Below are 13,155 nucleotides of genomic sequence, written 5' to 3'. Positions count from 1 at the left end.
GCAATTGAACGTAGCTCCAATACAGATTCCCGGTCATAGCGGTATTTTCGCAATTGCTAAGCAGAAGAGTGCTTTAGATAGTCACACCGAACATATAAAATCCTAGGCATATCGTTGAGGACATACAAACATTTATTAAGTTCTTTCTCTGCTGAACTCTTAATAAAAGATGCGAAAACTCGACTACATGCAAGCATTATGAGTTCTTTCTCTAAACTTCTCAAAAAAAGATGCAAAAAGTCAATTATATGCAAGCATCTATGTGCAATTCTACAATGGATTCCAAGAAATCTAAACTAACATGGTCAAGTTACAATCTATTAAAAAAGAAAATTATACTTGGCAAAACTAAGATAGAAGTAATGAAACTAGTGACAGTTTTGAGAGGCCACTGACCAATAGACACCAATATCGAAAAATAACTAAATATCCATTCCAATTAATGCATTGTAGAAGCTGCAATGAAGAAAAAAAATAATATAGAACTGAAAACATTCTTTGCAAATACCCACGTTTTTGTAAGATTGAAACGTTTTAATATAGAAACCTACGAACTAAAGCCTGGTGTACATTCGAAATGTATACCTTCATTCTGCTTTATTGAGAAAAGGTTAGATTTGAAACTAAGAATTTCTTTACCGGTTTCGTGGTACTAAAAAGTCGCTTATACGCCATTTGAATGGAAGAAGAAAATCTATCACTACTAAAACCAACTAACTAAATACTGTTTATCTAACGATTGTTTTTCCACAGTTTTGACAAATGCTGTCGATTATTCTTAGTAGTCCAATATATCGATATTATGTAATTACTGGTTAATATTTTTTGTATAATAAATTAACACAAAATGCAGAGTTTGATTTTTATAATTTTTATTTCTTTTATATTGTTTTATGTTTTTTTATTTAATTAAATAATTTTTTTTTCTTTAAATTTAAAAGCAATAACAATGTTCGAAATGAATAGGAAAGGGAAAATAATATTAAACATGATCACGCGAGTTCAACAGTTTTAAGAAAAAATCTAAAACCTTAAACGTTTAATAGCTCTGTAATGGTAGCCATCATCAGCCAAAATAGCAGACTCCTCTGGACCTTCAGCAACGACAACACCTTCTTCTAATGGTGGTAAGTATTCACCAACTGGTGCAGACTTTACCTCAGCAACATCTTCAACTGGTGGTAAATATTCTGGAGCAACAGGCTCAGCAGATTCTACAACAATGGATTCATCAGGTATTTCTTCAGCTGCCACTTTTTCAGGTGCTTCCTCAGCTGGTTCATCGGCAACAATATCTTTTGGTGCGGCTTCATCTTCTGTGGGAGGCAAGTATTCCACAACAGCTTCAGGTGCTGGGCTAAGTTCAGGTGCTTGTGCTGGTTGCTTATAGTGATAACCATCATCAGCGAGTATAGCTGTGTCTTGTGGTGCTTCTTCGGTAATGGGTTCACCATCATTAGTAGCGGCGGGTTCGTTATTATCAATATCGCGTACTTCAGCCAAAGGAACTTCACTTTCATCGGTACCTTGTAAAGGTGCAGCTTCAGTACTTGGATGCTCTTCATGTGGTGGCAAATATTCGTTAGCAACTGCTGGTGCAGGATCATCGTTATTGTGGTTATGTTCATGTTCAGGTTCGTGTTCATGCTCGTGTTCGTGTTCATGTTGATGATCGTGCAAATGTGCAGGTTCGCTGAGTTTGTCAGCACCAGCTGGTGGCAAGTACTCGTTGCTGGGTGGTAAATAGTGTTGCGCTAAGTGAGAAACATCACGACGGTTGCGATAACGGTATTTCAAACGACGTACGGTACGGTATTCGTAGCCATTTGGACCCAAAACAGATGAAGCAGGTGCTAAGGTAGTTGGTGCTTCGGTTATGGCTTCAGTGGTTACTTCCGTTTCGGGCAGTAGAAGCTTTTCTTGTGGCGGTAAATAACTGTACGCTGGTGCTTGTAATTCGGATACGTCGCGGCGTTGTCTTTGCGCGCTGGGTATGAAAGCAGCGGAAGCGGAGGCTACCAAAAAGCAGGCTAAAATAAAGGTTTTCTGTGGAAGAGTTAAAGAGTTTAAAAAATTAAAATTAATAGTCTGGGTTGGATGTATAGTATTTTGACTAACCATTTTTTCTTTGAACTCTTTGCTTACTGGAGCTAGTACAGTGCGTGTGTTGTAATTAAAACTGTAGTTGATTGTGTGATGATTTGTTAATGTTAACGCGCATTTTTATAGCAGAAATTTGAAGTTTAAATTTAGATAAACAAAAAACAAAAAAAAAATATATTAAAAAATAATTTAAATAAAATTCGCTATATTTTGTTAAATAATTTTTTTTTTTCAAAAAATATCACTACTCTACAATAGCCACAATTATAACTGCTTTTTGTTTTTTGCGTGCGTTGTTGTTATTGTAATAGTTATTGTTGCTATTGTATAATTTTTCTATCAAATCAACAAATATTGCTATTAACAATACATAGAGTAGAGTAGATCTCAGCACAACTACTCTAAGCCCGAAAGTATCATAAGTAATTTGAAGTAAAACATACAACCATTGTAGCTACGTACTTCTGTTTCTCCTTCTTCTTCTTCCTCTTCTTCTACTTACCTTCTCTATCCAAGCAGTACTGCTTTGGTGAAGTACTGCTTTTGCCATAGAAGTACCACTTAGGCCATGAAGTGCCGAAGTGCCGGCAGTTCAATATTATTTTGGCTTGAAGCAACCGTTTGCGCTTACGTATTTTGTACATAATGTGTTTAATTTATTTTTAAACATTTTGGCGTCTTCTCAATGAAATAATGAAATGATTCAATAGAATATCTCACCCGTGAAATTCGTGCATCTCAACACCTTGTTGCAAGGTAAAGTGTTCACTTGCGGCAATGTCAAGTGCTGACTTTTAAGAAGGTCAGACCAGAAGTTATCTGCTTAGATTTAATTTCTATGGGATTCTCTCTTTTGTCTTTAGATATTTTGATATTTGATATGTTAATTTATCTGTATCGATTTAATTTGATTTCATTTAAATCATCTCAATTGATCTGCTCATTGAGTTCAATTCATATCTCAATGATTTTGTACTTCTTCATTGAGCCAGAATTTCCTGTTTTCCTAAGCCAATTTTTAAAAATAAAAAAAATAATATTTACACATATGATTTTATTTGACTTATCATCGGTTTTCATTACTACTGATTTTTTTTTTTGGTAAATATTTAAATTTATTATTCAGTATTTGTACTTGGCTATTTTTAACACGTTTTTGTCTTATTTATTAAATATTTTTCATTCTGTACTCTTTGAAGAACTTTAATATTGGCTTCTAGTTTTCAAGACACAAGTAGATTTTCAACTGTTTAAGAATTTTTTTAATTTTTAAACTTAAATGTAAGAAGAATATTTTGTAATTAAGCTCTAAAAGTTCTGAAATATTAAAATAAGTTGTTAATATCAATATAATTAATAAAATTTTCGAGTGGGTTTATTGAATAAGATAAATGGCTAAGAAGATAAATTAACTATAATAATCACTTCTAAGTGTAGTACTATAATATAAGCAATTCAAAACATCAATAATAAGCGTACTGAATAGTAGTTTTGGAGTACTACTTAGACTAATTAAGCTTCTGTGTTGGGTTTAATAGAATATTCCAAATAAATTTAGTTCCAGCTTAAAGTTACCGAAACAGTTGATTTAGAAATAAGTATATATATATTAATAGTATCTTTCATACATCACTTTATTGTTTAGTTATTTGAAACTAAACAGAAGCCTGTGATCAGAAATTTGTTTTGGTGAAGGCTTTTCTACAATATCAATTTTTTCAAAAATTGTTCATATCATTTAGCAATCAAAAAACATTAAAAATATATAAATATATGTATATATAATAAAAATATATAAATATATATATATATGTATATAGTATATTTTATTATTTTTTTGTGACCAAAAATATATAATAATTTTTGAGCGGGTTAATTGGTCATTTAAATAAAATACTATAATTCATCATTTATATATTTAAATAATATTTTGATATTATTTAATATTATTTAAATTAATATTTAAATATAATTAATAAATAATAGTTTTTTCTTTAAATGACCAATTAACGGGCTCAAAAATTATTATATAAATAGTATATATATATCAATATAGTCCTTAATAAGAAGAAAAAAGGTTTTTAAGTTAAAGAGATCTGATTTTAGATTAATAACTAATTTCCTAGCTTGACCTGTTAACTTCCACAGTTCAAAGTTGTGACTAAAGAACACTGGATTTTGTAATATTAATCTGCACAGTTTAATCACTAAATATGCTTCTGTTAAACATTTTTTAAAAATGGGACTAAAGAACTTTGGAGACAAATCGAGTAACTTCATTGGACTTGCATTGAAATGAACAAGGCTTGGTATCTAAAATGAAAAGCCATTATTCGGATTTTAACCACATAAATTTGTCCTTCAGGAATAGTGCAATATATCTTATTTGTCGCTGTAGATTACGTCTTGTTTAATAATGAATAAAAATAATATAATATGTATAATAAATAACAGCGAAAAGGCTACAGGTGAGTTATGGTACTAAGCATTTTTATTGAAACTTTTCTGCAGTCTAATAAATCAATTATAATCAGTAATCACAAATATACGTATCTATATGTATGTTAATATGTGTATCTTAAAAGTAATAATTTTTTTGATATTCTTTTTAAGTGAGTAATTGAAAACATTAATTTTTTCAAACTCCGATATTTCAAAATTTGTTTAATAGTAAGTGGTTATTTATCAGATGGCATCAGGATTGGTCGTAAAATGTCTTGAGAAGCTGAAAATCATAAGCAAAAATAGTTAGAGAAATATGGATCCTGTAGTAATATTCCTCAACGAAATTATATACAAACTTGTCTAGCAATGGTCAGCCGGACTGCTTGTAGAGCCGGGCACATTATTTTGTTTAGAAGAATATAATCTGTTTTGATGCATTAAAAAAGAGGAGAAATTTACCTGTAATAATCTACCAGGGCCAACAAAATATTGTGTTAACGTTTTTCACTTAAAGTAGTTTACAGAAAGTAAAATAATTTAAGCATTATTACAGTATCTCCGACAATACATTTTGGGTTAAACTATTACTTTGATAAACTTAAAAGTAAACAAAAATTCAAACAAAGATTACGGATTTTTAGGAAGAGAATGGGGCTCCAAAACACTTGTTGGTAATATGTACGGCAGTGATGTATGAACATAAGAAATATACAAGAATTAAAACTTAGCATAAATTCTTTTTTGGATAACGGTGAAAACTATAGCTTGTTTTTTGTTATATATAATAACGATTTTTTGGAATCAATTTACACTATAATTCACACTTAACCAAAACTCTTAGTTAAATAATTTCAGCTTTGATACTACTGAATTTATATATACCAATTATAAGTCTTGTTCCCTTTGCTGCAAATGGAGCTTACATATATCAACTGAAGTCCTTGAGAATTAAAATTTCGGCATTTAAATAAATTTTTCTTACATACTCATTACAGATTATAATTGATATAACGATGAGCAAAGTAACACAACATAAGACAAACAAACTTCTTATTAAATGACTTCAATGTAATAACAATACAGTTTAAAGTTCTATTAAAATCAATTTATTGATTCATTTGATGCAGTTGAACTTATACACACCACATGAAATAAAGCACATGAGAATTAAAACTTTTTTGTATAAACACCACACAATTTTTAATTTGGTGAGAATTATAATTTCATTTTATATGATAGAATTGTATTAATTACCCCATTGACTCGTGCGTGGAAAGATTTTTATACTTAAACATAATTAAATCAAAAATTGAAGTTATAGAAATTTCGTAAATTTGTAATTAGACTTGTAAATGAACTTTTAAAAGAGGATGGAATAACCGTTTACAACTATATCTAAACTTAATAATGGTTTGTTACAATTTAACTCCTGTTATCATAGTCCTGGGGGTACTTTACATTATAATATATAATATTAATATAATTAATTAATTAATTATATGTATAATCTTAATATATATTTCTTATCTACATTTTAATGAAAATATTCGTGTTTTGAAATCCAGACTAGAAAAATTGAATACATCTGACTATTTTATTTGATTTGACATTACTTTTTTTATTATTATTGTATTTATTAATTGCAAAATATGTATGTTAAAGTACATTTTTAGATTTAATAATAGTTCAAATACAATTTATCAAATTTTATTTAAGCATTAAAATAAAACTGCAGTAGATTATTGAAGCCAAGTATATATTCTAGAATGGTAATTTTTTAATCTCATGAGAAATGCAATTTGATTGATACATAAAAGTAGGTTTAAATTTCATTAATACTTTGTTACGGGAGAGTGCATTACAAACAACTTTGTATATATAACACTACTTACATATAAAACAAAATTGTAATGTTTTAGAAGAATAATTAACCAAATTAGTTTCTACAAATTTGAGTATAATTTCGGAATCATTATTAATTAATATTTATATGTATATATACATAGAAAAACATAGCCTTCACTTTTAGACATAAATTTGAACAAGGACTTGAAAATTAAAGTTTTAGTCAGAATCAAATCAAATAATTTAATCAAATCATTTAAATTTGTACCAGAGACTCGAAACAAACTTATTTTTAGACGGATTCGAATAGCAAAGAAAAGACAAGGACAAAAACTTATTTCATTCATTGAAATTTTCCCGACCACATACAACACTGTTTCGAGTATTGTCAAGTACTCATCATCAGTGATCTTAGAAATATTCGAATATCTTAATAAGTTAATAGTTCGTATATAATTTGTTTGGACTGCAAGTGCCAGGCTTAGTACTCGTGCCTGTCAAATTAGAATTAAACAAATTTATGTCTTTGTCCTTTTCTTGCTATTCGAATCCGTCTAACTTGTAGTAAATAGACATTAACATTAAACTTTTTTTTTGAAAAAATTAGTTACATAAAATAACAATAATAAGTAATGAGTTAATCAAAAATAAATAATTCATGAAGTGCTTGCATTAATTATAATACTTTTCTTAAAATTAATTAAGCTGCAATACAACTATATCCACACAATTCCCATAATTAAACCACACATAATAAATAAATTTAATTAATTATTCGTTTAAATTAAATTAAACATAAAATTTTATTTCTGCATACTTTATTAAGTTTAAATATATTCCATTAATTAAAATAATCGAATATATAATTATTTTACTAATAATAATATAAAACTCACAGTAGGCAATTAGTGAGTAACACAAAGGACTGACTGTATGAGGGCCTATTGAAGTTGATGGGCCACAAACAATTGAAATTCATTATTTTAATTTATCTAAATTAGTTTATGGTTGAAATTGTCGAAATTTCTGATGCATCAACAGTCAATAGACTCAAACCTATTGATATGCAAACTGTCTAAAAATTTTGGATATTTGATTAATTTGATTAGTCATTGTGGTATGCTAATAATATTATTTGACAATTTACTTTGTTGACAGGCAAAACACATGTATGTGAGGACTACAGATAAACCGCATATTTGCACAGCACACAATGTGCATTGCATCCACAATCCAAACAACATTTGCACTGCCCAACGTTTCGGATGCAGTGTGTTAATTTACATAATCGCCTTTCTTCCAGAGCGTCACACTGGCTTACTGCATCGGTGCTTCCTGAAAGTGATTTTATGTGTTTTTTATTTAGTTGCTTTTATATCAATAAAAGCAACTAAGCTGCGCTTCCACGTACTCCTGTGACAATGATGACACGACACACTTTGGAATCACAATTGCACTGCCACAAATTCATGGAGTTTAGCTTCTGGGTTTAGTAATCAACCACAATTGGAAATACTCATACGACAATTACCATTCCACGGGTAATTAAATTACAATGCGATATTGACACTTATTTGACCAAGTGCAGGACATTTATTGAGGACAGCTTGTGTGTGTTAAGTTCATTCGATTGCGGTTAATAAATTCAGCGCGGCATGCATGCAAAGCACTTTGTCCTTTTTGGTGGCCATATGTGGCTTGGCCTATTCCCAATGCATACGTTAATTTGTAAAATAAGCACAGCATTTTTTTTAATGTGGCTAATTTACTAGAAAACTTTGTGTTTTGTGATTTTGTGTTCGCAAATCTGCTCTTAATCCGTTGAAGTTGGATTTTTGCCTACCCCATTTACCCATTACCTCCACCCAACTTATTCGCATTAATGTTCATTACATTGAAAACGCAAGTTGTGCGACTAATGTTCATCACATATGCACAAACAATAGGATTGTTTGCAGTGACGCAGTCAGGATGGTATGGAAAGGGATGTAGGGTTTATTAGTAAGTAATTTTATTTTACGAGTACAGTGTTCTTGCAATTCATAAAAATTTTATGACATGTTTTGTGAGGGGAGAAGTCGTGCTGTCTATCTTCTAATACTTCTCCCTCCAGATACGCCACTGTTTGTTTGGTTAGTTTGTAATTCTAGAAATTAACAGGATTTTAACCTGGTTTAATTGCTCAACATTCAGCAATTTCCATTCGCTGGGAACTTATGTTTATTAGCTCCCAGCGCAATTATATGCTTATTGTGATGCTGTAGATCTCAGGACAGATTATGCTTATTAACTTTGTGTTGCTGGTGATATTATTAGAAAGATGTTTGCGATGGATTTAGGTATTGTGTATTTTGAAGCTTATTACTTTATATTTTTTAATTAATGATAATATTTGTTCAATAACAGTTGTTGTTATTTACATTAACGATATGAAATTAATAAAAACGATACATAATTTTGAATTTTAAATTTAACATTAATTAAATTGCTGAAATAAGAGAGAATAAATTCTCGTTAATTATATATAGATTCATTTTGATACAACTTTTAAAATTTAGAGAAGAGGGTGTTTACGTGGAAACTTCATGTTATGTCACATAACCTCAATAGTATTTAATTAAATTTTATGTAATGGTGTGCACACAAGTCATTTAATCACAATTAAGTGTTGATATAATATTTCATATATTTCTATGTTATCTGAAGAATACTTAATAGCTGTAATAACAATACTTGAAGTTATATTAAATACCAATAAACCGAGTTTATGAATGTCTACATTTCAATTCATTAGGAAGGAATTTTGTATGTGGACAAATAAAGCATTAAACTTCATCAACAGGAGGAAATAAGTAACGAATGCACTCTCCTAAATAATGTGGGTATTTTTTAAGCACACAGGAAGCTAAACATAAACGTGCGGATCCATTTAAAGGTGAAATAATCAATCAATTAATTTTATGTAGTAAAACTAGGTTTAGATGTGCATGTTCCTTAATTAAATTGTAAAGTGAAATTAAATGCGCCACATCATTAAATTTGAAAAACATTTCATTACATTATCAAGTGAAAATTGAATGAATTGAATACACAGCAGCAAATTTTCGAATGCTTTGTGTACATTAATTTGCACTTTTACAAGAGCTTCTGGCTTAACTTTGGGTGAACCCTTGAGATTTTGTGGTACACCCTTCCTTTCATAACAAATTTTCAGCTTGCCGTGGAGTATTTAATTACTAAATATTGAATTGATATTGTAAGTATCTTTTTGATAGTAAATCGATGTAATAATTTGTTCTGCTGAAAAGTTTGATAATAGCATAAATACTATTTATTTACTTTAATATAATATTAGAAATATAACAGTTTAGAAAGCAACATATTTAATATTGATGTGATGAGTAATTAGAAAAAATTTAAAACCAATGAAGTTATTTTACGAAAATATTATAAAAGTTATCAAATTTCAGAATGGTTACAGTCTTCTCGGGGTACCTTCCCGATCTGAAGTCAATGCTTGCTTAGACTAATGAAGAGGTAAACAATAATCCAGTCAAGGCGTAGAGAGGGATTTTCAACATAATAATTATATAATATATATAATACAAGGTGCATTGCGATATCAGATTAGAGTCTATTTCTAACCAAAGTGCTAATCACTTACTATGCGCGTGTTATTAGCGAATTGTATTAAAAATTCAACAGCAACCTCAGGTATGTGCTCCAGTCCTATAAAACTGTCACCCCACAAGTACTTTTGTCGAGTTTTCGAGAGAACTGTGCAGTTACAAAGCAGATGCTTTAGAGTTTCTTAAGCACTCGGTTCGTTGCATTTCCTACAAGTATTGCTGTAGATATATAAAAAAAAAATTATATTCATGTAAAAGATAGTATATGGTATATACTGTACACCTTACTTGTTAATAAATTCAGAACATTTTTGCAGTCAAATTCAAATGACATTCATTCATTTGGAATATTATACATTATTTAAATTGTTCTCAACTTTTCTCGCAATTTAAGTGTTTAATTTGGCGTCTTAATTATTTTTTATGACACAGACAAAAGTGTTTGCTAGCTTAAGACAAAGTTTAAGATATCAACTTCATCTTGCAGAACAGCAAGCAAAGTTTTAATTAGATTTTTATAGGCTATTTTATCTAATTTACAATGCACATAACGTTTACTCGCGCTTTCTGAATTAAAATTTGTCTGCAGAGGCTGAAGTTGGGTTACACGGTGCGTATACGTAACATTGGCTTTTAATTGAAATTAAATGCTTTTCACATGTATTCTCTGTCGTCTAACATAAAAGGACTATAAAAACAATCTAATAATATAAATCACTGCTGGAATTTTTTTATCTTTTCGGTAAATATATTTCATGTGAAAGTGCATAAATATTTTATTGGTAATTTTTTGTATTAAAGTATGTATTTGAATGGAAATGAGTTTCAAGTAATTCTTGAATTAAATTCAATTTTTAGTGAAATTATGTATATTTTGGCAGCTGTTGTCGTAAGTGTAAAGTTTTATATTTTTTTGTTTTATATTCTAACATATTTTTATTTGAATTGGTTTGGAAAAATAGTCTAGTTTGAATATTTAAAAATTTATAAGAAAATATTGTGCTTTTAAAGCAAATTTAAATATAACTTTTAAATGTTTAGACTAAATTATTAAAACAGAATTATATATGCGAATAAATAGAAATTATTATGGAATCCATGAATCTTTATTCATTAACAAAAGCATGAGGTTCTTTTAAGAAACTTTTATTTATTTAATTTTTAATGTATGTTTTCTTCAATATAAATGGTCTTTGTTCAATACCGTTCCAATCATACAGTCTCCTTGATTTCTTAAAATATATTGAAAGTATCTAAATACTTTCAGAGTTATTGTTTGTTAAAATGAAAATATACAATAATCAGTTGTACAATATATATATTGTAATTGGATCAATTACAAATAAAAACAAAATTTTTATTAAAATAAAAAAGCTTATTTTACACAGTTCCATAAGTCATTTGCATTTTTACTTGGAAACATTTTTCTCCCATAAGAGTTCTTTATTAAATGGGACTTTTGAACATGATTGTAACATAATAAACTATTTTCTTAATAGAAACTACTTCTTAATAAAAAGGCTGCTTATTTAATTGATTTTTTGACATTACGGATATCTATTTCAAGTATTGTCAAATACCAAATTTCAGCGATCTTTGTATATAATTCAACACTTAACCTAATCTAATTTTGTCACTAGATGGTGTTGGTATATAGGCACTAAAATATTAATTTTTCAATTGATAGTGAAATCTAGTGATTGAACTCATAACATTATGAGCGAAAAATTTGGAGAAATACTGATGATTAATACTTAATCTTAATACTTAATCTGATGATACTTAATCTCCAAAAAAAAAAATTTAAATTACTGCAAGAACACACCGATTAATTTATGTAATTTTTAGTAACATTGCTGTGAATAAAAGCTAGTCCCATCTGGATTGGTTAACTCATTTCCATTCCGGAAATTTCAATATCAAAATTGTTTTCAAATTTCGCTATGCTTGACCAGCCAACAAATGAGCTGACAAACTTTTATAGCTAATGAAGCAAGCCCGATACACAAGGTATAATGAGATAACGGAAGTACTGAACATCAATCACATTACGGTCTGGAATCATTTAAAAAGAGCAGGCTACAGGTTTTAGTACCACACGAATTAACGCCAAAAAAAGTAATTATCCAAATTACTAGAGTTTCTAACAAAGTTTAAACCGAGTTATTACGGCCAATAAAATATGGATTAAATACGAGAACATTTAAAGGAAGCGATTATGGCAAACGTTATAGGTGACCCTTAACAATCAATTTCAAATTGTTAATTGTACGTATGTTGTATGGTACGGGTTAATGCTATGGGTCCCAATTCATGCCACATACAGTTTTTATGACTCTGAACAAATTAATGGAACTTGGTTGACAAGTTTTGATGCATCTCGGACCCAGAGGGAACCTCAGCTGAATTTATTTGTGGTGTGATTAATTGAATTTTGTTTACTGTTGCGTAAATCTCATAATTGCTACGATACCACTCCAGTACAAACGTACTATTACAACTATATTATTCATTCAAATGTTTTTTTCAAATCCTAGGAAAATATTTCTTGATGCCCCGAGTTAAAGTTTCTTTAGTGTCGTTTAACAATGTTTCCCAAAATATCAGTTGTAATTTTAGCTTTAACGTTTAGTTGAAATAATTTTTACTTCACTCTTTGTTACAAATTTGCCAGGTAAACGTTCTTTTCCAAACTTAAAACGTATATTTCTTTTGTTACTTTTAATCTTTTTTTTATATTTCTTTTTGTGGTACTCCCAAGATCACTGAGCCCTGTAGTGTCTGCCTCTTTTGTCTCTATAGTAAACGCTTCAATGCATTTTAAAATAGCCTCATATTTACTCTTATCACGTCTGGCGGCTACATAAAAACAGCAATAAAATTATAAGAAACATTTTCCACAACTTTATTATGCATTAGGGCAGGACGATTTTACACTCGTCAAATATTTAATTAATGTCAAAGCAAATATCACTCATACGCACCCAAGTCTCATAAATTCTTCATATTTATTTAAACATAAGAAAACTTGAAGTGAAAAGTAAAATTCAACAAGTAAAATGGCAATTTACAATTACCCAGAATTCCCTGAAGACATTTTTAAACGCATGAAAGCGTCGTAGAATAAAGTTTT

At 29.3% G+C, this 13,155-nt stretch overlaps 1 protein-coding gene across 1 annotated transcript; it reads right to left on the bottom strand.

Moving 5' to 3' along the window:
* Positions 1 to 952: 952 nt before the first annotated feature.
* Positions 953 to 2,225, bottom strand: LOC119672152 (early nodulin-75-like). The gene has a single exon (XM_038083130.1). The coding sequence runs from the start codon at positions 2,119 to 2,121 to the stop codon at positions 1,024 to 1,026; it is 1,098 nt and encodes a 365-aa protein (XP_037939058.1). The 5' UTR covers positions 2,122 to 2,225; the 3' UTR covers positions 953 to 1,023.
* Positions 2,226 to 13,155: the final 10,930 nt, after the last annotated feature.

Source organism: Teleopsis dalmanni, chromosome 1 (assembly GCF_002237135.1).
Source record: "Teleopsis dalmanni isolate 2A chromosome 1, ASM223713v2, whole genome shotgun sequence".
In the NCBI taxonomy this organism is placed as follows: domain Eukaryota; kingdom Metazoa; phylum Arthropoda; class Insecta; order Diptera; family Diopsidae; genus Teleopsis; species Teleopsis dalmanni.
This window is presented reverse-complemented; position numbering and strand designations above follow the sequence as displayed.

Coding starts and splice junctions, on each gene's coding strand:
- LOC119672152 (XM_038083130.1), bottom strand. CDS start 2,121: ATGGTTAGTCAAAATACTATACATCCAACCCAGACTATTAATTTTAAT.